Raw genomic sequence first — 27,504 nt, forward strand, 5'->3', positions numbered from 1 at the left:
ATCTTGCTGACATTAGGCAGAGAAAGGGACTAGCTCTTGAGCAAAAAAAAAACATTGTTGTAGCTTTCATCACGATAAACGGATCTGGAAGAAGATCATTTTCTTCGTTTGATCGCGTATGAATAGAAATGCACATTATTCGCAAATTGAGGTCAAATAAATTCAGCTTCAAATTTGTTATCCTCTCCGAGGCGAATTGCTTTCGATCAGGGATACGTTTTTAAATGGCCAATCGCGTTTGGTTCAACGATTCCGTGAAACGATTTCTGCGGCGCCTCCATCATCGGCTACCGAAATTTTCGATCAGTGTTTGCTGGTGTTGAATTCTGCCACTAGGTAAGGTCAATGATGCAGTCGATGGATGCCAGATTCGTGGCATGAGCCGCTTTTGGAGTGTTTTGCACTTGAACACGCTCATCGAATGGCGGCATGAATCACTGCCGCTTAAAAATAGCAAACCGCTTACAATGGAACACCTCCACAGGAGCGCTCGTCTTACTCGAAGCTATGTATCGACAAAGCAAAGCGTAATCCGAAATGGGAATTTCTTCGTATTGTGTTTTTTTTTCATTTTTCTAGCGATAAGGTGATAACGGTGATAAGAAGTGCTTTGTTATGATTTGATAAAAGAAATTGAAGAATTAAATCATTCTCTACACAGTAAACAGTATTAAATTTTCAACTAAATTTGATCAGCTCGTCGTTTATCGTTAAGCATTCACATGGAATAGGGGAAAAGCCTGTTGGGATTTTACCTTGTGTACCATGAACAATGCTCAATCTTACAAAGTGTGTTTTGTTGCATTCCCAAAGGGAGTTGTCGCTTAATCTGCGGAAAATCGCAAATTCAAATGTATGGGAATGTGTTGCATTATCGTTAATATGAATATCCAAATGAAGTAAATTAAACAATGTGATGTAGTTCCTTAACACATGTATAATGATAATAAGGAAATTTTCGTATGTGAGATACTAGCGAACCAAAATAAAGAAAGATGTACGAGTTAGAGAAGAGTGAGTTTTCTTTAAACGATGGCTCACGTCAATGGAATGAAAACCTCTTCCACAATAGCTTTCCCCTGGGTTGCTTTGTTCATTTTTCGAGTCTGGAATTAGTTTTTCATCAAGCCAGCTTCACTTTTCCATCGGTTTCGTTCGAATTGGTTACGATTAGTTGGTCACGATGGACCGATCCGAACGATACGTCTCATTTACGTCGATTTCCCTTCGCTTTTCGAGGTTTCCTGCCGCGGTGTTAATTATTTGAACGTCAGCACCAAGCCGCGGTTATTTTTCTCGCACCATTTCACTATTTTGTGCGCAAACAAGTGCTCTGAGACGCTGCGGGATGATATTTTCCAGACGAACGATCGAACAGGTCCGCTGGGCATCTTGCGGTACCACATTTGGCAGGAAAATGAAATCTTTCTCACCGGCACGATAAACGATTCGTGTGATAAACGAAACGGGGCGAAAACAATCCTCAACTCACCTCTCCAAGCTTCTAGCCACGCAGTCATGATAGCAATGGAAAGTTCGACACGGCAGAATGGATGGTTTTAATGTTGCTCTTTTTACATTGTTACAGCCGGCTTCAGGAGTGCTAGCGGGAGAAAAAAAACCCCACTCAAGACGTCCACCACGGCCATGACCATAACCGGGGCAGGCAGCAATGGTGGCGGGATGCGTCCGCTGAAGGTGACGACCGTTGGGGACGGTATGGTCGGGAAAACGTGCATGCTCATCACCTACACCCAGAACGAGTTCCCGAGCGAGTACGTCCCGACCGTGTTCGATAATCACGCGTGCAACATCGTCGTCGATGGGGCCGATTACGCTCTGACCCTTTGGGATACGGCCGGTCAGGAGGATTACGAGCGATTGCGTCCACTCAGCTACCCAAACGTGAGTTTGCGTTAAAAGCCGGCATGCCGGAAACCCGTGTGCATGTGTTTTTCATTTTCCACCCAACCTGTTTCAGACCGATTGCTTTCTCATCTGCTACTCGATATCAAACCGCACGTCGTTCGATAACGTGCTGTCCAAATGGTGCCCGGAGATAAGACATTTCGCACCCTCTGTGCCGATCGTGCTCGTCGGTAAGTGGCGCATTGTTGTCGGTGCAAGTGTTGGTGCTAACTTAAGGGTTCGTTTCTAATCGTAATTCATTTCATTTTCTTTTCTTCCTATTCCTGTGATAATGTTTTCCTTAACCCGTACACCTGTCATGCCGCGAATGGACTGACCTCCGGAAGGCACCAAGAGTGATTTGCGGGTGCAGGGATCGGAGAAGTTCGTCACCACAGTCGAGGGCAAGAAGTTGAAGCACAAAATCAAGGCCTACGCGCTGGTGGAATGCTCGGCTAAACGGAAACTCAACCTGGCAGAGGTGTTCGACGAGGCGGTGCGTGCCGTTGAGAAGAAACCCCACGCGGGCCCGCGCATTTGCACTATTCTGTAGCACATTTCAGTGGGACTGTAGCAGAAAGCGAGGGCTTAGTTTGGCGGTTCTGATGCAAAATTGATGCGACATTGAGATTTCGCTCCTGAAGTAGACGACTGAGGTTTTAACAAGAGGCAGGTTCGAGTTAGATTTAGGTTGACACGTGCACCAAGAGCTATAACCTCGTCATGTGCAATAGAACACCACGCGGTGATGTATTCGGTTGACCTACAAATATGCAGTATTGTTTACGCAATCCCATTGTAGCTGGATCGGTTGGATGAAATTTTAGCGATGTTACACCAACGGGCCCGTCAAACTTCCCTCTTGTGGAGCAGTTAGTTGCCATAGGTTGGGGATATCATTCGAAGATTCCGTTTGTTTTCGAAAGAGTATTATGAGGCAGTCGAAGCAATGTAGATGATTTTCAGAAAAATTGTAAAGGCGGCAGAAGTTTGTAAGGAAGTTATTGCTATGCTACTCAACGTGATTACCACTATTATTTTCTCTACTAGCGTGGAACTCGCGCGAACAATCAAGAAGTAACCGAAAACGGAGGAGAGAGGATTACTTATTAGAAAAGAGGCTGCCGAGCAGGTAGAACTAAAATCGGGATCTTACACGGCAGTGTTTTTTAGACGATATAGAGAGCAGCAGAATACCCTCGCTGGAAGGAATATGAGAAATATTGAGAATAAGTGTAAAAATGTTGAACGAGAGCCGTATTTTATAATGCTTGTTAAATAAACTAGTCATATTAAGTAGAAATAAATATTGTACTTGTAGTCTATTGGTACACTCATTTATGCCGAAGATATTAATTACCTCACAAAACTGAAATAAAAGATAGTGGTACATGTACTATCACCTCGTTCATCGAGAGAAAAACCTTGTTCTACTTTATTTGCTTCAAGCATGGTCATTTGCACTTAAAATGTTTAAGTATTTGAATCCTCCATTATGCAGAGTGACATTTTAACTGTCATAACTGTGGTTTATTTGTGGTCTTTTCATGTTACGTAAAAAATAAGAATAAACTGTTCATTATGACAGCTCTGCTAGATAGGGATTCTCTCGATCGTCGGTGTTTTGGTGTCAAAATATGAAGTCAATGTCAAAACAAACCGCTAATAAAACCGCGTAAAATTTCCAAAGCGTGCATTTTGCAACATTCAAAGGCTTTACCAGATTTACGTTCTTCATTGCTGATAAATAGGTGAAAGTTTGTGATTAGATATTAGGAAGTGTATTAAGGAAAATGCAAGCATTTCTAAAAACTGGTCGCACCACAGGAGAAACCTCCTCTACATCGGCGACTGGTAGTGATGCGGGCTTGTCGACTGGAAAGCGTGCAAAACACAGTGTTCCATGGGTTGAAAAATAGTATGCTTTTGTGGTACATCTTTGTCGTGTTTCCTTGTTTTACATTGTTTCTTTTTTTCAGCCGACCTAAAAGCGTTGATGATGTGGTAGAACAAGCGGAGGTAGTTGCCGTGCTGCGAGAATGCCTTTCGACCACAGATCTCCCCAATCTGCTGCTGTACGGTCCTCCTGGAACGGGTAAAACCAGCACCATCCTTGCTGCCGCCAGGCAGCTCTTTGGTGATATGTTTAAAGAACGCATTCTTGAATTGAATGCTTCCGATGACCGGGGTATTGCCGTTATTCGGAACAAGGTAAAGACGTTTGCGCAGCTGACTGCCAGTGGTACTCGCGCGGACGGTAAGCCGTGTCCGCCGTTCAAAATCGTCATTCTGGATGAAGCCGATGCAATGACTCATGCGGCTCAGGCTGCGCTACGCCGCACGATGGAAAAGGAAACCAAAACCACCCGTTTTTGTCTTGTTTGTAATTACGTATCGCGTATTATCGAACCCATCACGTCTCGTTGCACTAAGTTTCGGTTCAAACCGTTGGGAGAAGAGAAAGTAATCGAACGGTTACGTTACATCTGTGGACAGGAGAACGTAGACGTTGATGAGGACGTGTACAAGGACATAGTAAACATTTCCGGAGGCGATTTGAGACGTGCGATTACAACAATTCAATCTTGTCATCGTCTAAAAGGCACGAGTGCACGAATTACGAGGCAAGACGTGCTGGAGATGTCGGGTGTAGTACCTGATGATTATCTGAAGAAATTTGTATCCGTCTGTAAAAGTTTGAATTATGGCAAATTGGAAGAGTACGTGCAAAATCTCAGCTATGATGCATATAGCGTTGGTCAACTATTCGAGCAGCTTACAGAGTACATTGTCTACAACGATAATCTAACGGAGAAGCAAAAGGCTGTTATCTGTGAAAAGCTCGGTGTAAGTTGTCATGGAAAATGATTTTGTTTGATATATGTGCGCGAGTATTGCTACATGTTGATTTCTATTGCAGGAGTGTTCATACCGGCTTCATGGCGGTGGATCAGAATACATACAGATTATGGATTTGGGATGTGCCACAATTCAGGCGTTGACGTAACTTTTGGAATAAATTAATATCAAATAAATTTACATACGAAACAATTGTTCCACTTATAATATTATCTTATTTGTGCATTAAACGTCTATTTATTCTACTATTTCGAAATCATCTTCTTCACGCTTACGTTTGTTGCTGTTCACTTCGCCGAACTGGTCATCGGTTTCCATTTTTATGTCAGTACTGCCGACGATACTCACGTTACCAGCGGGTGCAGCTCCATTGCTGCCACCCAAAGCAGTTGATGTGATCGTTGTTTTAATAGTTTTTGTAGCTGCTGGAGCCGTTTTTGGTGCCGTGCTGAATTTAAACACTGGTTTCGGAATACTCACTACCTGTGTTTTCGGCGTCGACTGAACCGAGGGCCTCTTGACGCCAGTGCCAGTACCATCCGAGCCTGCACCGCCGGCAGATTTACTCGATTTCAACGTTGAGCGTCCCTCCAGAGCGGATTTGTTCATCCGCTTCGGTTGTTGCGCAGCACGCAGCTTGTAGTTGCACGCGGATAGACAGTAACGGTCTGGTGGAAGACGCAATCCGCAGTGCGTCTTAATTAACGGCAATGGGGTAGCGTTTCGGGTACGAGCAATCTCCAGCAGCACATCTCGCTGTGGTGGCGATGTGAATGCTTTGTCGAGAATCATTTGTGTGGCTAGTTTCACATCATCCAGCTCGATAACCTTCTTTCGCGCATGGTTAGCGTATATCTTGGCATCATCCAAGACGCAAGTTACATATCCTAAAACAAGAAATATCTGTAATATTCATTCTGCTACACAACTGAAAGTGTTGTTTGGCTGCTCAGTACGTACGATATGTGAATTCCAACAGCTGATTGATGACCCGTGGCTCGTAGTCATTGACTCCGAGTTCTTTCAGGATGGACATCATGACTTGGGCATCTTTTGGGATGTGTTTAACTTGGTTGACAACCTTCACTTTTTCATTCTTTTCACGTTCTACATTTTGAAGCTGGAAAAACGATTATCAATTATAGTTGGACAAAAAAGAAAACGATATCGGTCACTTACATCCATCGTAGTACAATTCTAGTGCGGGAATAACTAAATATCAACATAGAAACATCGAAGCCTAACAAAAGCGTGCTGTCAACAGCTAGCTGTCAAAATCGAGTTGTCAAAAACCTGCTTATTTCATTATTTCATTTACCAGCATGCATGAAAAAATCCAGCATTGTTTTAAAATTTTTAATTTTTAAAAAATTGCACTTTTTATGCACTAGACATGAAGAAGCAACTTTTAGACAAAACACATTTTATAATAAAAAAAACCTTATCACCGTTGATAATTGAGATTTATTACCCATTTGTGGTTTATCATTTTCCAGCACTTTTCTTGGCGTTACGATAGACGTTAAACATGAAAAAGAACTTATATTTTCTTTTGATATATGGTAGGTAAAACAACTTTGGAAAATTTCCAGTTATATGACCTCAAAACCTCGTTTTGATCTCGGCAGCATGTGCATATGGAATAGTACCCATTTAGCTCATATTACTTTTTATGTTTAAAGCTAAGTTCTGTCGATATGGATAACGATTGGACGAAAAAAATGCCGGATAAGTTACTTGGGAAAATTTATTGTCCACTACAATGTTTTGCACTATCCTACTGTGCATTGTGCGTAGTGTGCGCGGTCACGGCGCTTCGGAATCAGAATCGACGGCTGGCCAACACGACCGTCCTCGTGACTTCGGCCAAACCGCATTCGTGAGCATGACGCGTTTCTAACTGGACGTGCGTGAATAGTGCGACACCCCATGCGAAGGCCGTGTCGGTGGCCTAAAACAACGTTATCCTTAGAGGGGGGGAAACTAACCAGCCCTTGCGCTGTCAAAGTGGGCCTCCTCGATAAAGCGTATCCTGAGAGCAAAAGTGTCCTTTCGCTATTTCACTGTATGTGCCCTTGTTTTCTAAAGCTCCATTCAGCATCTGGTGTGAATGGAGCTATGAAACCTCGTAGTCTACGTCACGTTGAGTTCTAGTTCTAAATTACGCCAATCCCGATTTCTTTTAACTCTGCGGGGGTTCAGAGTTACGTGCGGGCATGTTGAAAACTTTTTCATATATGTCAACTCAAGTGTTTGTTTGTCAACTTTATTATCAGCGCGCTCTGCAGGGAAGAGCAAGTGTTGTGGAAGTCGAGAATAGGTATCTGACCGATGGCTTGTGAAAAAATCGTACCCTGCATGACTTCAAATTAGTGAGAAATGTGCTGAATGTTTATGCAACGCAGTACAATCTAGGCCTGGAACCGGCTGGAGCGCTGCAAGCCTGCCAGAGAAAAACCCTCTTGACTACGTCAGCGTGGAAAACGTGCACACCGGAACGGATTCCCCGGGAGCGCGCAGGCACGTGTACTCAATAGCAACAGCACAAACCCCCGGACTTGCTAGGACGGGTGAACGCGCAAAAAAAAACGCACCATACTCTGCTCAGCGACCGGTAAGGTAATTCATCATTTGTAGAGTAATAACAGTCAAGTTCAAGTCAAGTTTACTTTCTTGGCGCTTATCGCACTCACTCGCAAACGTTTATGACTCGCGAGCTGAAAAGTGCGTGAAAGATTACCGTAACTTTTGATAACGTTAGCGTGATTGTGAGTTGATAAACTCGAATAGGAGTTTTAATTGAATTTATATAGTCGGTATTGTTCAAACACCTCACATCTGGTTGGGATATAGCTTGTTGTAAGCAGCACAAACGAACGTTGAAATGATCTTAATTGGTCAATAATTTTTTGCTGATTGTGATGCGTTAATGTTACAATTCTTATGTTTATCAGTTACACAATACATTGTAGCGCGCTTGTAAAACGAGCGAATCATCATTAGTTTCAACTGTAAATTTGTTGCTAAATTTTAGGTAGATACACTTGCGCTTATCTTTCGGCATGCGATTAGAATTGTACTTTCTCTACATATAGAAATGCTGCGATTAAGATAATGTTCCGGTTTCCTTGAATCGGTTGATTATTTCGAGATTTCGAGACAACTTGCTTCACATTACTTTTACGCTTGTTACGAACAGTGAACAGAAACGGTTTGTTAATCAGCCTAAGGTCATTAAGTTATGGCCTCGGAAACATTGGGGTATTTTCTTTGTGATACGCTACCAAACCAGCAAGGAAATTTAACAAAAAATGTCCACTTGACCTTCACCACGATAGCTTCTGACTGCCATGGTTAAGGGTTCGTTTACTCATACTCGTAGTCGATCGTTTTTTCTATATTTTTTCGCTCAACCAAACATTGAAATGTTACGTGAGAATTAGGCATTTAACGTTCAAGAAAGCAAACCAAATCAACGCAGAGCGTCCTGTTTGGAAAATGTCTCTGAATAATCTAAACGGCTTCGTAGTCAATACTTTGTTGGTAAAAAAAAATCCGAAAGTACCGGTATTTATAGAGCAAATCATACTTCGAAACACATCTTCCTAAAATAAGCTCTTTTATTGAAAGTATCTACAGAGGAGTAGGTTGGTAACCCGCCTACTACGTGTAGTATGAACTCGTTTCTGGTTTCAACCCCCAGCCATTTCTGAGAATTTCAGCAAATTAATTAGAATGAACCTGCTTACTGAAGGACATCAGCACCGAACGAATTGAACAGATGGAATGAAAGCTCACCTATATACCTAACGTTTGTTCTATGGAGAAACGTCTATCATACGATACGTTAAATAATTAAATGCAACATATGTAAGGAATGAATTTTCTTGATTATTTTGGGTAAATGTCGTTATTTGCCAGTTTTGGTAAGAAAGGACACCCTTCGGCCAATTAGTCCGCAGGGTAGGTCCTGCATTATAAGGTCAAGTTGTCAACTGGAGGAACAAGTATTCTCGTGGGAATTCTAACACGGAATTTGGAATTTGTAGCATGTGCACACCGTTGCAGATACTCTTTGACCTTTGGTGGAGCAAAACATAGCAGTGATAGAGGTTCTCTTTGACAAATTTCTTCCACTTTTGCTGAGCGCTCTGTATTTATCTCCATCAATGTGAAAATGCGTAAAAGTTTTGCAGCATTGCCTGGCTGTAAGCTCAACGTTATTGTCCCTTGAGAAGATGAAACGTGACAGACGTTAAGTGTCGGCCAAATTTTCCACCCTTGACTTGTTGGTATTACCAGGATGATGGGAATTGAAACATGTAGGCGTACTTCATGGGCCGCTCAGTGTAGAAAGGATTTCAATTACCCAATCAAAACACAAAAAGTATGACCTTTAATAAAAAATAAAATACTGCTTTTACGTTCCTTATCATATACGTTTCAGTATTTTTTTTGTAATTGGATTGCTGGACCTTAGCAGTTGAGCAGAGTTGTTTGTTTAGCTGTTTGTTAGTGCATTGCGGATGCTAGCTGCTTTTCTAGACACCTACTTCAAATCCATAAAAAAACCACAAAAAAAATGAAAGACCTCCCCACTCAAAATACTCATTATGCCTAACAATGCAGCAGCATGTTGGGTCGAATTTGTGTCCAAGTTGAAATTAGCCAACGCCGGCATTATAATGGTCTGATGTGTTTCGGCGGTTGACTTTCTCCCGCAGCCCACGCCCGACAGCTTGACATTTAATCTTGCTTGATGAAGGCAATGCCGTGCAAAAATCGGACACCTAAGCGCGGTGTCCTTTCTGTGCGGAAATTGCAACATCCTGTGGCGCCAAGCACTCGCATTTTCTCCCAAAAATGACGCCAGTCGTCGTGGTCATGAAGCGCGGGAACGTCAGAACACAATTGCGTACCGGCAAAGCCCATCACACCCGGTTGAACCGGTTTTTGATTGCGTTCATGCTTCGCACGCCAAACCGTGTGGCCAACAGCCAGAACCATCGAAAACGAGCTGGTTTTAGGCAGTTCTCATTCTCCCCATCACCTGTGCTTGGTGTCCATTGCGTTCCACAATCAGCTTTGCCGACGGGCGTTAGCTTTTCGCAATAATATTTGGCGTTGGTGAAAAGGTTTCTCATGTTCTTAATATCTACTGGGAACAACACATCTCCACGCTCCAGACTTTTCCTGATCGCGAAGTGTGATTGTAGCTTTCTTCAACTTTTAATGCTGTTTTCGCGATGACAGCTCGGAACGCAATGGAAAGCCTGCTTGCACCCGGCATTTGCAGCAAGGCAGCAGGTGCATCGTGATGACATCATCATCTTCACCAACCCCGGCTGAGCGCCACCTAACACGTTGCATACACTCCAAGCCACGAATCGCACGGAGACTCCGGTGGTGCAGTATCATAAGCATGTTTATTTATTCATTGAGAGCGCGAGAACGCACAATTGTTGATCGCACGAATACCACCAGATCTAGCAACATGGCCCTGCAGCAACTTCTCATCGAGGTTATGCAGGTCGCTGAGCAACATTGTGGCTTTGGTTGGTGATCAAATCGCGAATGAATATTGCAACTACCACGATCTTCGTCGATTCCCGGTGTCCAGATGCCGTACAACTATGTTGAACTGCGCTGTATGCGTGAGTCGCCGGGTTCGCGGTGGTTTAGCAGCGACGCATAAAACATGCTGACATTCGAATCATTTTCGTTCGCCTGTGTTACTCCAGTCAGTCGGATCCATGGAACGGAACTCGTCGGGTGTTTGCCGTCGTATCTGGTTTCGCTTGCCCATAAAGAAGTAAACTTTAATTTTGGTGTTGTGTGTCAGTGAACCTAAGTGTCTTCCGAACGCGGATCGACTTCGAAGGCATGCTCTAGTGGAGGTTTCGTGACATCACGTCGATAACAACACGCCCCACGGGAGCTATTGCGGCGTGTGTTTGCGCGATATTTAAGCATGAAACATTACCACCAAAAAGCCCACGGGGAAAGGGAATTAGCATAATGGAAGGGACAAGATTTCTTGATGGACAAAGTTGTTGGCAGCATGTCGTCCATTTGGTTGTATCGCTCCCCAAAAAACCCCTCCAATGAAGGTCAACTGAGGAAGCCATAAATGGTTGTGATTGGAATGGGAAGCTGGGCACGGTGCGATGTGATGATGTCAACGGGCAGGGAGAGTTCCGTCAGAAGGTTGCATGCCGCATTTACTCTTTGGAGCATTTGCTGGAAAATACGGAAAATCCCCACCCCCTCCGAAGGAAAAGAAATACGAATGAAAGCTGTAAAACCATTTCACGAAAGTCTCATTGCTGGGGGACATAAATTCATTACATATTTCCCGTGCTTCGTTTCCCTTGCCATCGGCCAATCGGTAATTGTTGGAATGAATTTCCTGCCGTCACGAGCGTACCGATCAATACCGGCATGTCGCCAACGAGGACATGTAACCGCTCGCAAGCACAACGAAACCCTGAGGAAAATCGATTGGAACCGAACCGGCTAGACAGGCCGGTGGGCGCCATCCCGAGAGCGAAAAGCCGGGTCTGGGTCTGGAAAGCGGTGAAAAATGTCTGCTCCGTGGTGGAGTTGAGCTTTTTTGTTTGTTCGCTCGTTTGCTTTGCTCCTGCAAGCCAACGGATGTCCTGGCGGAGCGATGAGGAAGCGAATAGATTAGTGTCAGTTGCCGAGGCGGATGAAGTGCTTCGGATAAGTGTTTATTAAGCCCGCTAATTGATGGCAAAACAGAGGGCGCAAAATCGAGTGAGCTTCACTTTCTCAAGAGTGTTGCTGAAGATCAATCTGGTTTGGCGGTAAAATTAGGAACGAACAAACTATGAAGCGGATTTTAAAGACCATTACGACCCTTTGATAAATCGCTCAATGGGGTTATAATTTGAACCTTGCAAGTTCATAGTGGAAACTGACATGACAAATTACAAGCCTCTGGGGGGCAATTTCCACAATTGCCTTCGCGAAAAATTGTGCTCTATTTTACACGTGCTCCACTGTGTGTAGGAGAGCACAAATTAATCACCCGCGGACATGCTCGGGTGGATGCGTCCGTGATGATTGAGGTTGTCAGTTTTGGTACAAGCTCGCAAACCATTCCCAAAACGCCCCACTCCGTCGTCGCCTAATAGTGCTAATGAATGATCGGTATTTTTTGGCCAATTGAAACTGACCCAACGTGGTACGCGTGCTGCACCACGACGAGGAAGAACGTGCACACCAACGGAAATGTCGTGTACTCTGGTCTCTGGTGCCTTTACCTCAGAAGGGAAATAGGTCTACCATGTGTGTCGTTGAAAGTGCAGGAATTTTGGTCATGGTTTATTTTTAGCGAATGCGATTCGCGCAACGCTCGCCGGCGTCGTACGGATCGCGCAATTTATGGGATACCAATCCGTTGGATGACGACGTTTGTCGACGTTTGAAGGAACAGCAACCAGCCCCATTTCTGAATTTCAGCCGATTGAAACAATCGATCGTAATGCTGGCGTTACTGCGTCAAAATAAGGCATCAGGAAGCAAGGCAATAACAATCTGCCGCGTGACATCAACCGGAACAGTGCTGTCGTTTCCGTCTAACCTGCGCATGGTTATTTAGTTTTGGAGCCGAAAAGCCATGGCTTCCAAAGGCTCCAAAAAGCGCCCGCAAACCCACAATGGCTTGGCTTTAAAACAAGGTTTTTTTTTGTTTTAATTTCCAATATGCCTGGCAAAAGTCCGCAAACGACGCAGTGGCACCTGAAGGTTAAGACACCGCTCGCGCACATAAACATATGGTCCGGTTCGTGCGATGCTTAGCTCAGAGATCGGCTGGTTCGCGTTCACCCGGGAGGATCCCTCGGTGTTGGCGCAAGTGTGCGTGCTCGATCGAGCATCGAGAGCATGGTGAAGTCATCCGCGGCCTATCGTTGTTTTCGTTCCATTCGTTTGAACGATCGTGTGACAGCAGCGAAAAAAAAAACACCCCTGGTGGAGCCCGCGATATTGCGATCGTCGCGATCGTGTCGCCCCAGCTCTCGGTGGCACCAATACATACCGACCCGGGTTGGGGTTGAGTAGAGCAAGTTCATCTCCGATCGCTGACGGGAAGGTGCAGTTGTTTCGAGCGTTTTCCTACTGAAGGTGGTTGTCGCGGACGAGCGAAAGAAACCGATCGCCGCACACGGGTGTGGGTTAATTTTGGAACACAAGCTCGAAATTTTGAACGAGCAGAACCGTATTTTGTGTTCCAACTTGTTACTGGAAGGGTGGGTGGAAATTTCGGGTGCGATATAGAGCAACACGATCAGTGGGTCGATCAGTGTTTTTATGTTTATTTATGCTGGCGGTCTTACAAGCTTCTAAAGTCACACCAGCATCTGGAATAACAAACCCGTGGAGATCGTACGATCACGTTGTTAGGCGTGGTATAGAGTCGTTCTAGTTTGCAGTTCGGTGTTTTTGGTGAAGGTTTTGCAACAACAGTGACCGGTTGAAAGTCTGGCAAAAAGGCGTAATCTTGGGGCGACGTGAGAGTGGATTCGCTTCAGCAGTTTCAAAATGAGGTTGGTGCTCGAGAAGTTGGGAGGAATTTGCAATACGCTAGTGAATTTGAAAAAATAACATAGGTTATTAGATCTAAAAGACCTAAAAGAGCTTTTGCTCTTAAGCATACCATTTTATTTACCTAATCTTGGTTTTCAATAAGCTCTAAAAAATACTCCCATACTGTTCATTTCATATTCATTGAAACACGCTGCGCGTTTGTCTACGTACGTTGTGCTATGAATCGGCTTTAATTATCGCTACAGCATTAAGGCATGATGTCAGCTTCCTCACCATCCGCTAACGATCTAACACGTTTGTTTCTTGTTTCTCTTCCCGCCGATTTAGTGACTCAACTGTCGACCAACAGCACTCGCCTCAGGACTCACCTGACGCCGGTAGTGAGACGGACAGTTTACTGGCACCGCCCGCCGAATCCTCCAGCATGACGGGCGCCAGCAAGGAGCTGAACCCGGAGAAGCCCTCGCCGGTGGAAAGCGAAGGGCAAGGGACAAGTCCCAAGAACGACAGCATCGTATCGCTGCTGTACTCGTTCGCCAAGAAGGTCGTCACGGTGGGCATCATCTATTTCGTCGGTTACATGGGCTGGTCGGTGGCGTGGCTCATCACGCCCGTTATCCTGTCGGTGGCGCGAGAGTCCTGGCGTAAGACGAACGACACGCGTCGGGCTGTGGCCAAGGCGTCAGCCCTCGCCAACGACAAGGACGTTATCCTGGCGCGACTCCACGATCTTCCTGCCTGGGTAAGTGATGAAGCCACCGAAAAATAGTGTCTCGTTTGCGTACGTGATTTGTTTTCGTCCCTCGTGGGGAGTTGAAACGGCACTAGATGACGCTAGATGCCAGGGAGATATGCGGAGGTTTTTTGTTTCTCTTGCTTCTGCATCATCTCTCACGCAATCAGCTCGGACCGGCACCGAAATGGACGATCACCTGGGAGACAATTATGATAAATCGTACCATCAGAGAGGGGTGCAGAAAATATGCATGAAAAACGCACGTCTAGGTTGGTTCCTAGCAGCATGCTGACACGCAAGTGAGGAATGGACGAGATTTATTGCCATTCTGCTTCGAGAACCGAGTGGGAGGTGTTTGCGATTGTGATAAAGCTTCGCACGGAGCAACGAAAGATGAATCACCTCCATGGTTTTAGTGCCATGAATCAGTAAAAGCCATCATCAAATATTGATGTTGGCTAGGAAATGAGCCATCCGTACGCTTGCTAGAGTGCGTTACCTGTCGGTTTCGTTTGATTTTGTGCAATTCATACGCTCAGTAGAGCTAAGGCAACGATTTAATGCTATTTTTAACAGCGACTCTTCATAAACCGTTTTATCAGTATTTATGGGTTTATTGGAGGAAAAAATATGATGTTTCGATTTTTACTCCTTACCGTTGACACCTTACGGTAACTTGAAATCCGTGTAGTTTTTCAACCAATCAGGATCACACCCTGTGAGCAACGCTAGACCGGAAATCGGGGTCACCATTAATGACGGTGCCGGTTCGCTCATTAATAATAAAAATGCACTTTTGCACCAAATTGCATCATCAAGCTGCGGCAAAAAAGTTGAAAAACCCCAACCAAACACCGGCCCGGAACCGTGGGCCTTCCTACGGCGGGTGGAGCGTGTTGAATTATTAACTAAAACACGCAAACTTAACCACCCGAGGGGATGCTGGCATCGGTTGGCTTCAGTAAATGGGCGCCATTGTTGTTCATTTTTTTTGCGGCAAATATTTCCGCACACCTGCCAAACCGTAGTTTTAGCGGTAGAAGATCAGCTGAGAGAGTTACCTCATGCAAGGCCTTCTTTCCTGTCCCGGTTGTTGAAGGTTATTTTTAAAACAATATCAAGATCATAACCAGTGTAAGTGGGTTCGCGCACGTAAACGTTCCTGTGTGACAACAATTGCCAGTCTCAGTCTGTGGAGGCGTAACACTTTTCCTAAGGGTGGCCCTTTGTTTCGCGCCGAGGGCGATATGAGAAGGTGGACTTTCTTTGCATGTTAAATACTGCTCATAAACCGCTTGGTGGCCTTGCAACCTTGCAACCGGGTGACGACTTAATTATCAAAATCTAAAATATGTAAACAAGGGCACCTGGCACACCCACACCGTACAGTCTGGGAGCTTGTTATAAGAAACCAGCAAAGACTTGTGTTCTCAACAATTACTCTGTGTGCTGTGTTGTTCACATTTTGTTTGCATACATTATGCATCAATTTTCGGGGGAGCATTATTGAGCGCTTTGCGGTGGCACCACTTTGTGTGGGATCGTATTTCACAAGTGAATATTTCTGCTCGCTTTTCGTTTGATAAGAACCGTACAGTGGTGCGCAAACCATTCGCAGCTGGGTTTTATGCGTACGGTCGAATTTGAGCTAAGGCATGCATAATTTATGGTATTGAATATTATTTGCGGCATAAATCGAGTCTCCCGCAGTCTAAGCTCTTTGAAACAACCGACCGGTAACAAATTAACTTGAAGTTTCGTTTCCCAAGCGTCCGAATGCTGTGAAATGTTGCTTCTTCTCCATTTATTGCCCACGTGTCCGTGTCGTTTTGGGGTCCGTTCGGCATTGAATGGTTTGGTTGGAACGAGGATCCAATATATGCAAAGTATGCTCAAAATTGCGTACCTCAGGCGTGAAGATGAGAGCCATTTTAGGGTGATGCGTTTCGGCGAATCGACCCGGCACCTTAGTCTCGTAGGCATGGCGGTATATCGATCTGTAACGAAGAAGAGCGCTGTCACTGGGTCGATGTAACTGATTCCCACGTGCGTTGGTGGTTGCTGGTTCCATGGCTTCCGTCCTATGCCGGTGGCGTTGGGTGTTTTTTTAGTTTTCATTTTTGACCGCTGTGCAGCACATCCGACAACGAATTCAAATCAACCCGGCGGTTCAACAACACCCGCGTTTCATGCCCCCGGTGGGGTGCCTCTTTCACATACCCGACGGGAAAACTGAGCACAGTGGTACGCAAAAAACGTCCCACACATATACACGGCCAATCGTTTTCCACTCCACTGGCGCCGGTAAGTGGTGTTATCCTGCCTTCGTTTGCCACCGCTGCCATCGGTGTTGGTTTGGTACGGCTGGATTCACTAGAAGTGGTGCTGCGAACGGTGAAAAGGCCCGTAGAGAGCCGGTGTTGGTACGGCACACTTTGCACAATGTACTTGACACGGCATCAAAGGAGGCGATGGTCTAATTGGCGCCTATCGTGTTACAGCTTGCTGGTGGGATTAGTTTTGAAGCGAACTCGCGCTTTCCTGACCAAGGTCCTTTAGTAAGAATCTTCCGGGAGGGATTTTTTCCTGTGCCACCATTTTATCTCGAATCGCGCAAATTAATCTGTTTTTGATGTCATAATATTAGGCACATTGGAGTTGGTGGCAAAGAAAATGCGTGCCCTTGCAAATGAAGTCTTAATGATAAGGATAACGAGGGTTTTTCGTTTGCTCGCTGATGGTAGGGCATAGATTACAAGAATTTCACATTGCATTATTTTCATTTTTATGTACTTCGATAACAAAAGGCTTTTGTAATGTTTGCAAACATGAACGGCAATGTATTTTACGTATCATACTAAAGACTCAATCTGGATGTGTAAACAAGCATTTTTTATCCAACAGTGATGTAGTAAACAGGGTTTTCCAGATTATTTCAGTAGTTTATTGAACTATAATTTATCCTGACGGATAAACTGTCCGAAAAGTTACGTCGTCCTGGTTGTGGGAAATCACATTACTTTTCCTGCGTAGAAAACCCCCCGTCCTTTGCGTCTCCACTGTCCGTCATACGCCACGTTCCATATTTAATGCAACCGTTTCGTCCTCCTCCACAACCAGGTTTTCTTCCCCGATGTCGAACGCTGCGAATGGCTGAACAGGGTAGGTATCGGCACCGGCAAATCCGCTTTCGGCTTGTGTCAGCATCGGTGGCTAACGTGATTTACTCTCGTTTTCGGCGGAACATTTCCCAACCCGGATGGGCCAATGGAACCACAACCACACGGAACCCTCTGTTTCCTGGTTGGCGCAGATTCTGAAGCAGGTTTGGCCGAACGCAAACTTTTACGCGAAAAATCTCATCAAGGAATCGATCGAACCGAACATCCAGCAAGCCATGGCCGGTTACAAGCTGAACGGGTTCAAGTTCGATCGCATGATTCTCGGCACGATTGTGAGTATCGTTTATTTTGTCCGTTTTGTTTGGGGTTTCCCCACGTCTACAGGCCCGCGTTTGAGCTGTGTCCTGTGGCTTGCATTTCGGATTATTTTTCAATCCCCAAATCCCAATCCGAATTATTTCGTTTTATGGTCGCAATAACTTCGCCAGCCGCCAAGGATCGGTGGCGTGAAGGTGTACGATAAGAACGTGTCCCGCAACGAAATCATCATGGATCTGGATCTGTTCTACGCCGGTGATTGCGACATCAGCTTCGCGCTAAGCGGGCTGCGAGGTGGCATCAAGGACTTCCAGATTCACGGTACGGTGCGCGTGATTATGAAACCGCTCATTTCGCAGATGCCGCTCATCGGTGGGTTGCAGATTTTCTTCCTCAACAACCCGAACATCGACTTCAATCTGGTCGGTGTGGTCGACCTGCTCGACATGCCCGGGTTGAGTGACATTTTGCGGAAGATTATCGTCGAGCAGGTGGCCGCTATCATGGTGCTGCCGAACAAGCTGCCGATCGTGCTGAGCGATGGTGTGCCCGCGTTGTCGCTGAAGATGCCCGAACCCGAGGTAAGAACGTCCTTTGAAGGATCTGTTTTGCGTTGTTTCCACTCAGCAGTCGTCGCACAGTTATAATTACAGACACTTTCTTTAAAAAAAAACAGTTTTTAATATGCTTACTGAATCGTTAACAATCCTTATCCGTCTCCGCTTGCCGACAGGGCGTACTTCGTATCCACGTTGTAGAGGCTAAGGATCTCATGAAAAAGGACATCAGCATGCTCGGTAAGGGCAAATCCGACCCGTACGCCATCATTTCGGTCGGCGCTCAGCAGTTCCGCACGCAAACCATCGACAACACGGTCAACCCCAAGTGGGACTACTGGTGCGAGGTAAGTGCCATCTTTCTGCCTCCATCGAGGCGGCAGCTCCGAGAACCGGCCGGCCGGTCGACCAAGCGTGCGTGCCGGGGGTTGTTTATAGAAGGAACAAACAAACAAAAAAAAAACGAAAGCGAAAATCCTACCGCGACTCGCGCGACTGCTTTTCCCCACAAAATGTCTCCGCAAAGGACTCGCTGGCAAATGTCCGACGGCTGCGAACGGTGGGCTTTTTTTTTTGAGACAGGTTAGCTGTTTAGGTTAGACGTGAAATTATTCTTCGATGGATCCACCAACGAAGCAAACGAAAAAAAAAAACAAGCATTTGCTAAGCACACAGTATGTCGTTGTCATCGGTGTATTTGACAGAAAACTCAGTGGCTCAGTGCACAGTGATTTATGCGTAATCAGAGAACGCTATATTGCTGACCGACGCGACAGGTGGCTATTGCACGACCGCCAAATAGGTGCCCTGGGAAAGCTCAGTGGCGAAAGAAAACTTTATCCTGCCCACACAAACACACACACACACTCGCCACTTTGCCGTCATTTTCTCCTGCGATGGAGCTATTTGTTTGATCGGACAGCGCACGAACCGTGTATATCGTTGTCCACTCTGCTCCCTAGAGCAGGGAGTGTGTTTGTAATTTGCATGAATCATCGTTTTAGTGTTTATGGCCCTGAAATCTGAACCCAATGTGTCTACTAGCCGCCCGAGGGTGTGATGTTATGCATGATCCATGTGTTCCTACACGTGTTTGTGGTCGTTTTTTTTATTTAAATACTAAAACCTAACAATCAATTGAGCTGGAAAAGCTCAAGGATCTGTCCAAAGTGATTGATTGCAAAGATGCAGTTGTACAAACTCATGACGAGCTCGAGCACCTCCCTAGTTCGTCCATTCGTTCGTTCCCGCACTAGTAGCTCTTCGCGAATGGGCCACCTTGTTCACTTTCTAGAACCGCTTGTAAGCTGTTCCGAGGCCTAGCTGTACAGTACCCCGCATTATTCCTGGACATGCTATGACGCGCATGAGTAGGCTAGAACACGACGAATAACCGCTTTGGCCCGCACACCGCAGGCTGTTGCGCTCTGCTTAATGGCTAGTAATTAATCCTTGCAGCATCCGTTCATTTTTCGCATATTATCTTGTACCAAAACTCGGACCGCGTCCAGCTATTTTAGTTTTCTTGTTCCTTTGCGGTCCACGTAAGCAACCGTTTTGCAAGGCTCTAGAGGCGTTTTTTTTGTTGGCATGCCACTCGAAAGTACTGCACCATCGATACCCGTCCCAAAAACTCAATGTACCCAGCGAGACAGGTGATGTTGGAGCTTTAGCTTTCAGTTGCTTCTTCGTTTTGTGTGATGGAAAATGCTTTTGGGAGGTGAAAGGAATGGTTGATTGAAGGCCACCTCGTTTGGCTTACTCCTGATAAATTAGTTACTCCTCCGGGTCAATGGTTTTATTTTTTGCTGTGTGGCAGATTCCACCAAAGCCGTTCTGAAATTTTCCGCATTTAGCCTTGTGCTGCTCGCTGCGATACCAAAATTTTCGCGTACCCTCAGGCTCTGTTTTGGGCATCTATGTCGATGCCTGTTTGGGGCACATACTTTTGAACAGATTTCGATCGATCGTCAGCTGCCGTTTTTGAGACTTCAATCGGAATCGTACCATAGAAAAGCCTTCTCGCCTACCTTTTAAATCTCTTGCCCTGCCAATAATCCTACCAAACAACTTCGACCAACGCCTTCCTCATACCTGCAGGCCTTTATACACGCGGAAAGTGGCCAAACACTTCAGGTCGTGATCAACGACGAGGATGCCGGCGAGGATGAGCTGTTAGGAAGGTGAGCGAATTCGTTAATCGGTGTATTTTTTTTTCTCTTCTATTATTTCTTTTCGCCCCTTTGTTAACCTGGGATGTATTGGTTGAACTTCTGTTTAAACATTGGCCAATTCTTTGTTTTAGAAATAATTACGTTTACTTATGCGCTTGATTTTCTTCTTGGTTATTTGGTTTTTTTTCCAATAACACTGGGACTTTTCCGTTCACATCCTTTAATTTAATTTAGTTTTTTTTACTAAATGTTTTTCATTTCAACATCATACAAGTAAACTCTATTTTAACACGCTTGTTTTAGATTAATATTTCATTCATTTTGTTATTATTTTATAATGAGTAGGATTATGTGTTCTTGATTTTCTTTTGATTTTTAGCTTGTGTACGATTTAATCTGCCTTGTTTTATGTTTCCATTAACCAAACATCAGTATGCATCCTGTCGTTGAGTTGTGCGTTCGTTTTCTTCTTATTCAGTTTGTTCTATTTATGTTTCAATTGTGCGTTTGTTTGTTGGAGAAGCAGAACATATTGCCATCGTAAAGTTGATCCTGTTTCTCGTTTGCTCGTCGCGTAGTTTTCCGTTGAGTTTACGATTGTTTCAGTCCTGATTGCTGTTGCTCTGTTGTGGCTGTCTTATCCCGCTTGCGGTACATGTTCGTTCGTTCGTTCGTTTGTTGTTCTTGTCGCTGAAAATGCTGTGCCGCCTACAAAATGCTTTGCGATTTACGCCGATTATCGTGCCGTCATGTGAGTGTGTCAACTGTCCCAGGAGCGTCATGGAATTTATTTGAGCAAGCCCCCTCAGGAATGCTCGCACTAGTGAGCCTCCGCGAGTGATACTCTGTCAACTTCATCGCCATTGCGTTATGTTAGAAGGTCATGCGGAGTGCAATTAGGCGTCACTTCGTATCGCGAACGTACTCTAAGACTGGGAAAAAGCGTGCGGGATTGGGTGATATAAACCGAATCTAATCAAAGTGTAATTTTCTAGGCCGAAGTCAATGCCATTCTCAGGCAAGAGATTGAACTCAACCTGTGGGATTGGGACCCGGGCTTCCCCGGGGTACAGAACGACGATTTCCTCGGCAGGTGGTGATGATGTTTCTTTCCCGTAGTTTGTTTTCTGTTCTTTTTTGTTTGTTTGATTTTCCGTTTCCGTTTAGTTTGGCTCTCGTTTCCATCTCTGTTCGAATTTTCCGATTTTCCTGCTGCCTGTTTGTGCGTATTGCAGCGCGTTCATATGTACCTCATTTCATATTTACAATCAGCCATCATTTACAAAATCGCACTTCCCGCGTTTGAAGTTCACCGGGAAAATGTTGCTGATTATGCTGTGTATAAGTGTTCATTTTCCACTATGCGAGCTTGAAACCGTCTCTCTACAACAACTCTCTAACGATGTACAGGTGTATGAGTAGCGATCGAAGACCAAACCCTCACCAGCTGTAAATTACTCCAGAACATGTGACAATCTCTCATCTCATTCCTTTGCGTGTCCTTTTTGTCCTGATCTTGCCAACGCACAGTCAGCTTTTGCTTCCAAAGCACGCCACCAAGGTCCGAGTGTGCTAGAACGGGTTCCTGCTGTAAATATGTGCGCACCTCACGATGAATTGATCACACCTCACTTTTCGGTAGCCTTTGGGTAGGTGCGGTCGTCACCACAGCACAGGCAAGCCGTTTACTGTACAAAAGGGGTGAAACTGGCCCACCCCTTTCCAGTTTATATCTATATATATCGATGGAGCATCAAAGCCACTCCGCTTTCACCTTCTCTCAAACACAAACACTAACCAAACAGAATGTACAGTCGTCGCAGGTGTAGGCCCGATTACTAATCGAACCCGTATTGTTTCTACTAATAGCACTAATAATAACGTTCTCTTTCTCTCTTCTCGTTCTCTGTCTATTTTTCCTGTTTGCTTCTCGTTTTTTCTTCGTTGTGTTACGTTGTGTGGCTGTGCGTGCGTCGTATTTCGCCCGTCCACCGAACTACTGCTGGGCCGTAATGGGGCCCCCGTTTGTTTGGGTGTCCTCCAAAAAAAAAACGGCGACAAACGAATCCTCGCCGACTAACATTGTTTAACATGATCTAAACATTGCCGACTGTCAAACCGCGTGGTCCCATTCCGATTCGTTATCCTGCCAATTTCCCTGCCATCAACTCCTCTTTTATCCGCTTCCTTGCACCTTCTTCCATTTCCCGTAAGCGACGCTAAACGACTCATCGTCACCGCTATCATCGACCACGGACCGCGTACTCCGACAATTGCTGACAGGCCTGTATTGACGTTACGCATCAAACGTTGATTGGCATAAAGTTGTTCGACTGGGATCGAACCGGTGACCACGACCCACTAGGAAGGTTCGCAAGCTATCCTAACAATCGCTAATATACGTTTAATATCAACATTTATATATATATTTTTATATATACCTCTTTCTCTCGCTCTCTATCTCTCTAACACACCATGTCCACTATATCTTTCTAACTCTGTACGGGCCCATGCTCGCTCTGCTCATCTTTCGCTCGCTAATTTCGCTCCGACTTTCGATTCATTGCTTGAGCTTCTCGCTCGCGTTAACTTGTTGGTTTTCTAGTTGTTTAGTCAATGTGCGAAGCATCAAATTGCATTAGCTGTATGTTCGTCATCAATGGTGTCATTCTTTCACTCGTTTTCACCTCCCATGTATGCGATGGGACATTTTCTTTTATATTGATGATTAAATGTCTCACATTTTCATGCTTTTTCATGCTCAATTTTCGCAACAGTTTCAGATCGCTTAGTTTAGCGAATTTTATATTTGAATTCCTTTTTGTATTTTTCCTGCATAATGTTTGTTGTCGATTGAATTTCTTCTACATAATTTTTCATTTCATTTCCCACAAAGCAAACGCTGGATCATCTTTAATTGTACATATTCTTTGCTAAATAAATGTATACCATTCGTCGTTTTTTTTCATTTTATTCGAAACCATTGGTTTAAAGTCTGTGGTAGAAGCAATATTTTGTTGTGGTTTTGGTTTTATTCTTTATCTATCTGCATTTTGATTGCATATTTGCTCGCTTGCAACAATTAGCTTAGGAATCTCATATTAACCACTTTAGTAGTAGTGCTTTACTCATCGCCGTGTTGTTCTGTGCTAGGAAGGTACTACAGAATTTACTATGTACTAACATCCGCGAACGGTTTGAATCGTTGTTTTTCTATGTAATGACTCATTAATTCAATCATGTACTAGAAACTGCATGAAGATCGCTTTCCTATTTGAGTGAGAGAAGCGGCCTCTTAGCGGGAAAAATAGTAAACGGTTTTTCTTTCCAAATTCCGGTACCTTATCCGATGTTGCAATCCATGATGACCGCAGAGCCACCGTGGAAATCAGCAGCGTTACCAAGAACGGTGAAATCGACACAGTGAGTCCGATTGCGCGTTATCGTAATGTATCCCCTGCGCTATTTTAATGTACTCTATTTCCCTCTCACAGTGGCTAACATTGGAGCAGGCCAAACACGGCCTGGTGCACCTGCGCATGACCTGGTTCAAACTGAGCTCCGACAAATCCGACCTTAGGTCAGCCCTCGAGGAAACGCAGCACTTGCGGGTGACGTCTATGAGCACGGCCCTGTTGACGGTTTTCATCGATTCAGCAAAGAACCTACCGGTAAGTGGGCGCTAATCGGATAATCGAAGCTTAAATCTCAACGACCATTCATTCTCGATACTTCCAGCAAGCACGCCAGCAATCGCAACCGGACCCGTATCTGGTGTTGTCCGTGGGCAAGAAGAACGAACAAACCTCAGTGCAGATGCGCACGGACGCGCCGGTCTGGGAGCAAGGATTCACTTTCCTGGTCGGCAATCCAGACAACGACACGCTGCAACTGAAAGTGTTAGACCAGAAGACGGGCAGCACGATCGGCTCGCTAACGTACATTCTGAGCGCGCTGATGGAGAAGAAAAACCTCGAAATCATGTCGCAGCCGTTCCAGTTGCAAAAGTCCGGTCCCGAGTCGAAGCTGATCATGTCACTGTCGTTGCGTGTACTGAAGCGCTACCGGGAAGAGGATGCAGTGGCCACGACGCCGGACAAAGCGCCTTCTTCTGAAGCCGATAGTGTCCTGTCACGCACCAGCTCCGTCAGGACGATGTCACACGGTTCGCAATCCAGTGCACAGCAGTTGCAGCAGCAGCAATCAACGGACGGTGCGGGTTCGAACGAGACTGGTGCCCAACTGGCCCACCAGGGTAGCATCCGGAAGCAGGACTCGAATCGCAAATCGGCCACTTCCGCACTGTTGGAGCAGATGTCGATCAAGGAGGAGCCGTTCGTCGTGTCGACGTTGAACACGGTCATGATGGCGACGCCACCACGCAGCCCGAATCTCAGTGATGGCGGCACGGAGTTGCTACGTCGAAGCCCAAGCACCACTTCGTCGGCTGGATCGGCTGGGCTTGGCCGCATTCAGCTCACGGTCGCATACAGTGTCCAGCGCCAACGACTGCTCGTGATCGTTCACAAGATCAACAACATCCCGCTGAAGGACCCCAGCAACATTCCGGACCCGTACGTGAAGCTGTACCTGTTGCCGGGACGCTCGAAGGAGTCGAAGCGCAAGACGAACGTGGTGAAGGACAACTGCGACCCAGTGTTCGATACTACGTTCGAGTACATCATCTCGAACGCGGAGCTTGTCAACTCAGAGCTGGAGGTGACTGTTTGCACGCAGAAGGGATTCTTCGGCAGTCCGGTCATTGGCATGGTGAGAAATGTTGGCAATTATTATTTTTCCCTCTTCCACGTTGTAGTGAAATAATACGCGATTTGCTTCTTTCAGCAAAAACTGTTTCTCAACGATCCCGACATTTCCAGTGGCCAAGGTATCAAGGCCTGGTACGATCTGCTGCCGGAGTCGAAATTCGAGTAATATTCTGCCTCTGCTGGAGCAGCACAGAGCGTAAACTTTTGAACCCATTTAATTGTGATGCAGCGATGCAGTTTAGTGGAACTCGTGTGAAGGAGTATCGTGTTGAAAACACCAGCATTTTATCGAAAGTTTATGGGTCATTTTATTGTTTGTTTTTATATTTTTATTAAAAGAAGCACAAGCGAGAGATGAATTTGAGAGAACTTTTTTACGCTTGATTAGGTGATGTTTGTGCTGTTTTGTTAAATGTTAAGGCAACGTTATAATGTAAGCGATTCGCACAGATTTTATGCAGCTCCCGGTACTTTTAATCCAGGTTGCAAGGCGCTAATGTTGAGTAATTTAATGAAATATATTGACACTGCATCCAGTCTCCTAAGCTCTCGACAACAGGTGATCTGAAAACACGGACTGGATTGGAAACATGATCTAGATTTTTGGTACTATCGATCGCAAAAATTAATCTTACTTGCCGTACAAAACCAAAACACATTGTAATGACGGAAATGTGAAAGAGTAATTGGATGCATTTTTATCGTACATTTTAGTAGTTGGCACGCTGTTCGCTAATGGGATAAAGGTAGTGATATTGTACTGTATGATTCTAGCGTTTCATCAGATAGAACGATGCAGTGATAGCTTTTGTAGCGTATTAGCTATGTCCGGCGAAAACTTTCAACGAACACATTTGCTTCGAACCTATCCCGGACTCGGGCTAGAATAGAAGCATCTCGTATTTAACCAATTTCAGGTCCTACAGACGGATTACCAACTGCCACCTTGCATCGGTCGGCGGAGTTGTCCGGATACTGACCGAAGCTTGTCTCCATAATGTGTCAATTATCATCCCCATTGCTCCCGAGAAGGAGAAGGGCTTAGTAGCGGAAAGTTGATCACCGTTTAAACACGGGCGGTTCCACAGAGGGTTTGGCAAATCAGTACGATTAGCACACCGTAGAGGGAATGTGTTAGCATACTGACAACGATACGGGATCCGCCCAGGAAAGTGGGCGTCCGTAGGAATAGGCAACAGAATTCCCGATTGTTTGCTTCCTCGTTAGCTTCAGCATGACATACGTGTCCGGAGTGTAAATACTAGATCACTACAATGTTTTACTTAGCGCACCCTGATGGCTAGGCATTTGCACTTAAAAAAAGCATTCAAATAAACGTCCACCGTTCTTTCCCGTGCACTCTTTGACGCACGACCGGTTATTGCAAACATAACAAATAGAACAACGCAAACATCTAAATCAATACACAGAGAGCGAGAATCTACCCAGAGCTTATAGGGTTATAGCGCAGCTGAGCTTATATCTATCAGTAGAACTATCGAGAACTAGCATGCCTGCTTTGCCTAAAGCAGATGTGGCGAGTCGACACGTGTTTCGATCGCTGTCAGGGGAAAAGTAAAAATTATTTAAAAAAAAAAGTAGCACTTTTGAACAAAGAAACATTTACAATCATGCACCGAAACTGCTCGATTAGATCGTGAATAGAGTGAGAATGCAGAAGCCTTTCGATATTATTCGTACGCAAGTAATTCAGCCTAACAACATTTAAACAATAACTCATCTAGCACATTCGATTGACATCGATAAGGCACCGATTCAAGGATAGATTTTTGATTCAGAATTTAGCGACAGCAAACCATCTAAACCATCTTCACGCTTAGTGTGAAAGCGCACTATTCGTCGTGCTTTGAGTGAATCGTGACGTGTTGTACTACTAAATTTTAAGATGCTTTTCTTAAAGGAAATAAATCTACATACACTATATATAGATTAACGTTCCGTTCCGTTGCTTTTACTAGAAGACGAGTCGCAGCACTTAAAGAGTAGTTGAAATCTCACAAACTTTTCGATCGTCCATAATCTGATCGCATCGGGTTAGGTGCCTGTGTTATGGCGGCCAATTCGTAGCATAGCAGTGGAGCCTGAACTGACGACCCAAGAGAAGAAAACCCAAAGCAAAGGGGCGAAGAGGTGGCAAATATTCAAATTCATTAATTTGTATGCAAGGCACCGTCAGCTCGACGAGCGAAAACGACGCGAACGGCCATCACCCGTTTTTTCGGTGGTCTGAGCGCATTTCATTTGAAATCAACCACGCGGCCATGGCGTTCCTGCGTCGAGTAGCGTTCGTATGCGTGCGCGTCTCACGCCATCAAGCATGGCGGAACAAAGAACCACGTTGTTCCTTGCTACTGCTGCTGTTGGAACCCGACCGGCTACCATGTGCTCGGGATGGCGGTGATCCAACCGGATGGCGGGGATTGATTTATTTGCAGCATAATCGTGAGGCTAAAGAGCACCACCAAACCA

The 27,504-nt window shown here is 45.2% G+C and overlaps 4 protein-coding genes across 6 annotated transcripts; 3 read left to right on the top strand and 1 right to left on the bottom strand.

The window, feature by feature from the left end:
* The first annotated feature begins 1,647 nt into the window (after positions 1-1,647).
* LOC128721580 (ras-like GTP-binding protein RhoL) lies at positions 1,648-3,205 on the top strand. Its single transcript, XM_053815348.1, has 3 exons — positions 1,648-1,905; positions 1,982-2,099; positions 2,256-3,205. The coding sequence occupies exons 1-3, from the start codon at positions 1,648-1,650 to the stop codon at positions 2,459-2,461; spliced, it is 582 nt and encodes a 193-aa protein (XP_053671323.1). The 3' UTR covers positions 2,462-3,205.
* Positions 3,206-3,701: 496 nt separating this feature from the next.
* On the top strand, positions 3,702-4,915 carry LOC128725626 (replication factor C subunit 4). The gene is made up of 3 exons (XM_053819423.1): positions 3,702-3,826; positions 3,888-4,755; positions 4,829-4,915. Exons 1-3 carry the CDS (start codon positions 3,702-3,704, stop codon positions 4,913-4,915), a joined length of 1,080 nt encoding a protein of 359 aa, XP_053675398.1.
* Positions 4,916-4,996: 81 nt separating this feature from the next.
* LOC128720168 (transcription initiation factor TFIID subunit 9) lies at positions 4,997-5,962 on the bottom strand. Its single transcript, XM_053813822.1, has 3 exons — positions 5,947-5,962; positions 5,728-5,887; positions 4,997-5,654 (listed from the first exon to the last, which is right to left on the bottom strand). The coding sequence occupies exons 1-3, from the start codon at positions 5,950-5,952 to the stop codon at positions 5,005-5,007; spliced, it is 816 nt and encodes a 271-aa protein (XP_053669797.1). The 5' UTR covers positions 5,953-5,962; the 3' UTR covers positions 4,997-5,004.
* A 7,800-nt stretch (positions 5,963-13,762) lies between these two features.
* Positions 13,763-26,958, top strand: LOC128721287 (extended synaptotagmin-2). 3 transcript variants are annotated; one of them, XM_053815023.1, is made up of 11 exons: positions 13,763-14,080; positions 17,195-17,236; positions 17,388-17,528; positions 17,685-18,095; positions 18,248-18,418; positions 20,172-20,254; positions 23,620-23,668; positions 23,740-23,916; positions 23,984-24,432; positions 24,505-25,015; positions 25,091-26,958. In XM_053815023.1, exons 1-11 carry the CDS (start codon positions 13,763-13,765, stop codon positions 25,178-25,180), a joined length of 2,442 nt encoding a protein of 813 aa, XP_053670998.1. In that variant the 3' UTR covers positions 25,181-26,958. The 3 variants fall into 3 exon arrangements, with proteins under 3 accessions (XP_053670998.1, XP_053670996.1, XP_053670999.1); XM_053815021.1 differs by lacking the exon at positions 20,172-20,254 and adding an exon at positions 21,241-21,338; XM_053815024.1 differs by lacking the exon at positions 20,172-20,254 and adding an exon at positions 22,529-22,614 and having other exon boundaries at positions 23,984-24,325; positions 24,434-25,015.
* Positions 26,959-27,504: the final 546 nt, after the last annotated feature.

The sequence above is a fragment of the Anopheles nili genome, chromosome 2, assembly GCF_943737925.1.
Source record: "Anopheles nili chromosome 2, idAnoNiliSN_F5_01, whole genome shotgun sequence".
Lineage (NCBI taxonomy): Eukaryota > Metazoa > Arthropoda > Insecta > Diptera > Culicidae > Anopheles > Anopheles nili.

Coding starts and splice junctions, on each gene's coding strand:
- LOC128721287 (XM_053815021.1), top strand. CDS start 13,763: ATGACGGGCGCCAGCAAGGAGCTGAACCCGGAGAAGCCCTCGCCGGTG. Junction 14,081..17,194: donor TCCACGATCTTCCTGCCTGG/GTAAGTGATGAA, acceptor CTCCACAACCAG/GTTTTCTTCCCCGATGTCGA. Junction 17,529..17,684: donor GCATGATTCTCGGCACGATT/GTGAGTATCGTT, acceptor TAACTTCGCCAG/CCGCCAAGGATCGGTGGCGT.
- LOC128721580 (XM_053815348.1), top strand. CDS start 1,648: ATGACCATAACCGGGGCAGGCAGCAATGGTGGCGGGATGCGTCCGCTG. Junction 1,906..1,981: donor GTCCACTCAGCTACCCAAAC/GTGAGTTTGCGT, acceptor AACCTGTTTCAG/ACCGATTGCTTTCTCATCTG. Junction 2,100..2,255: donor TGTGCCGATCGTGCTCGTCG/GTAAGTGGCGCA, acceptor GACCTCCGGAAG/GCACCAAGAGTGATTTGCGG.
- LOC128725626 (XM_053819423.1), top strand. CDS start 3,702: ATGCAAGCATTTCTAAAAACTGGTCGCACCACAGGAGAAACCTCCTCT. Junction 3,827..3,887: donor GTTCCATGGGTTGAAAAATA/GTATGCTTTTGT, acceptor TCTTTTTTTCAG/CCGACCTAAAAGCGTTGATG. Junction 4,756..4,828: donor TTATCTGTGAAAAGCTCGGT/GTAAGTTGTCAT, acceptor TTTCTATTGCAG/GAGTGTTCATACCGGCTTCA.
- LOC128720168 (XM_053813822.1), bottom strand. Junction 5,655..5,727: donor GCTGTTGGAATTCACATATC/GTACGTACTGAG, acceptor TTCTTGTTTTAG/GATATGTAACTTGCGTCTTG.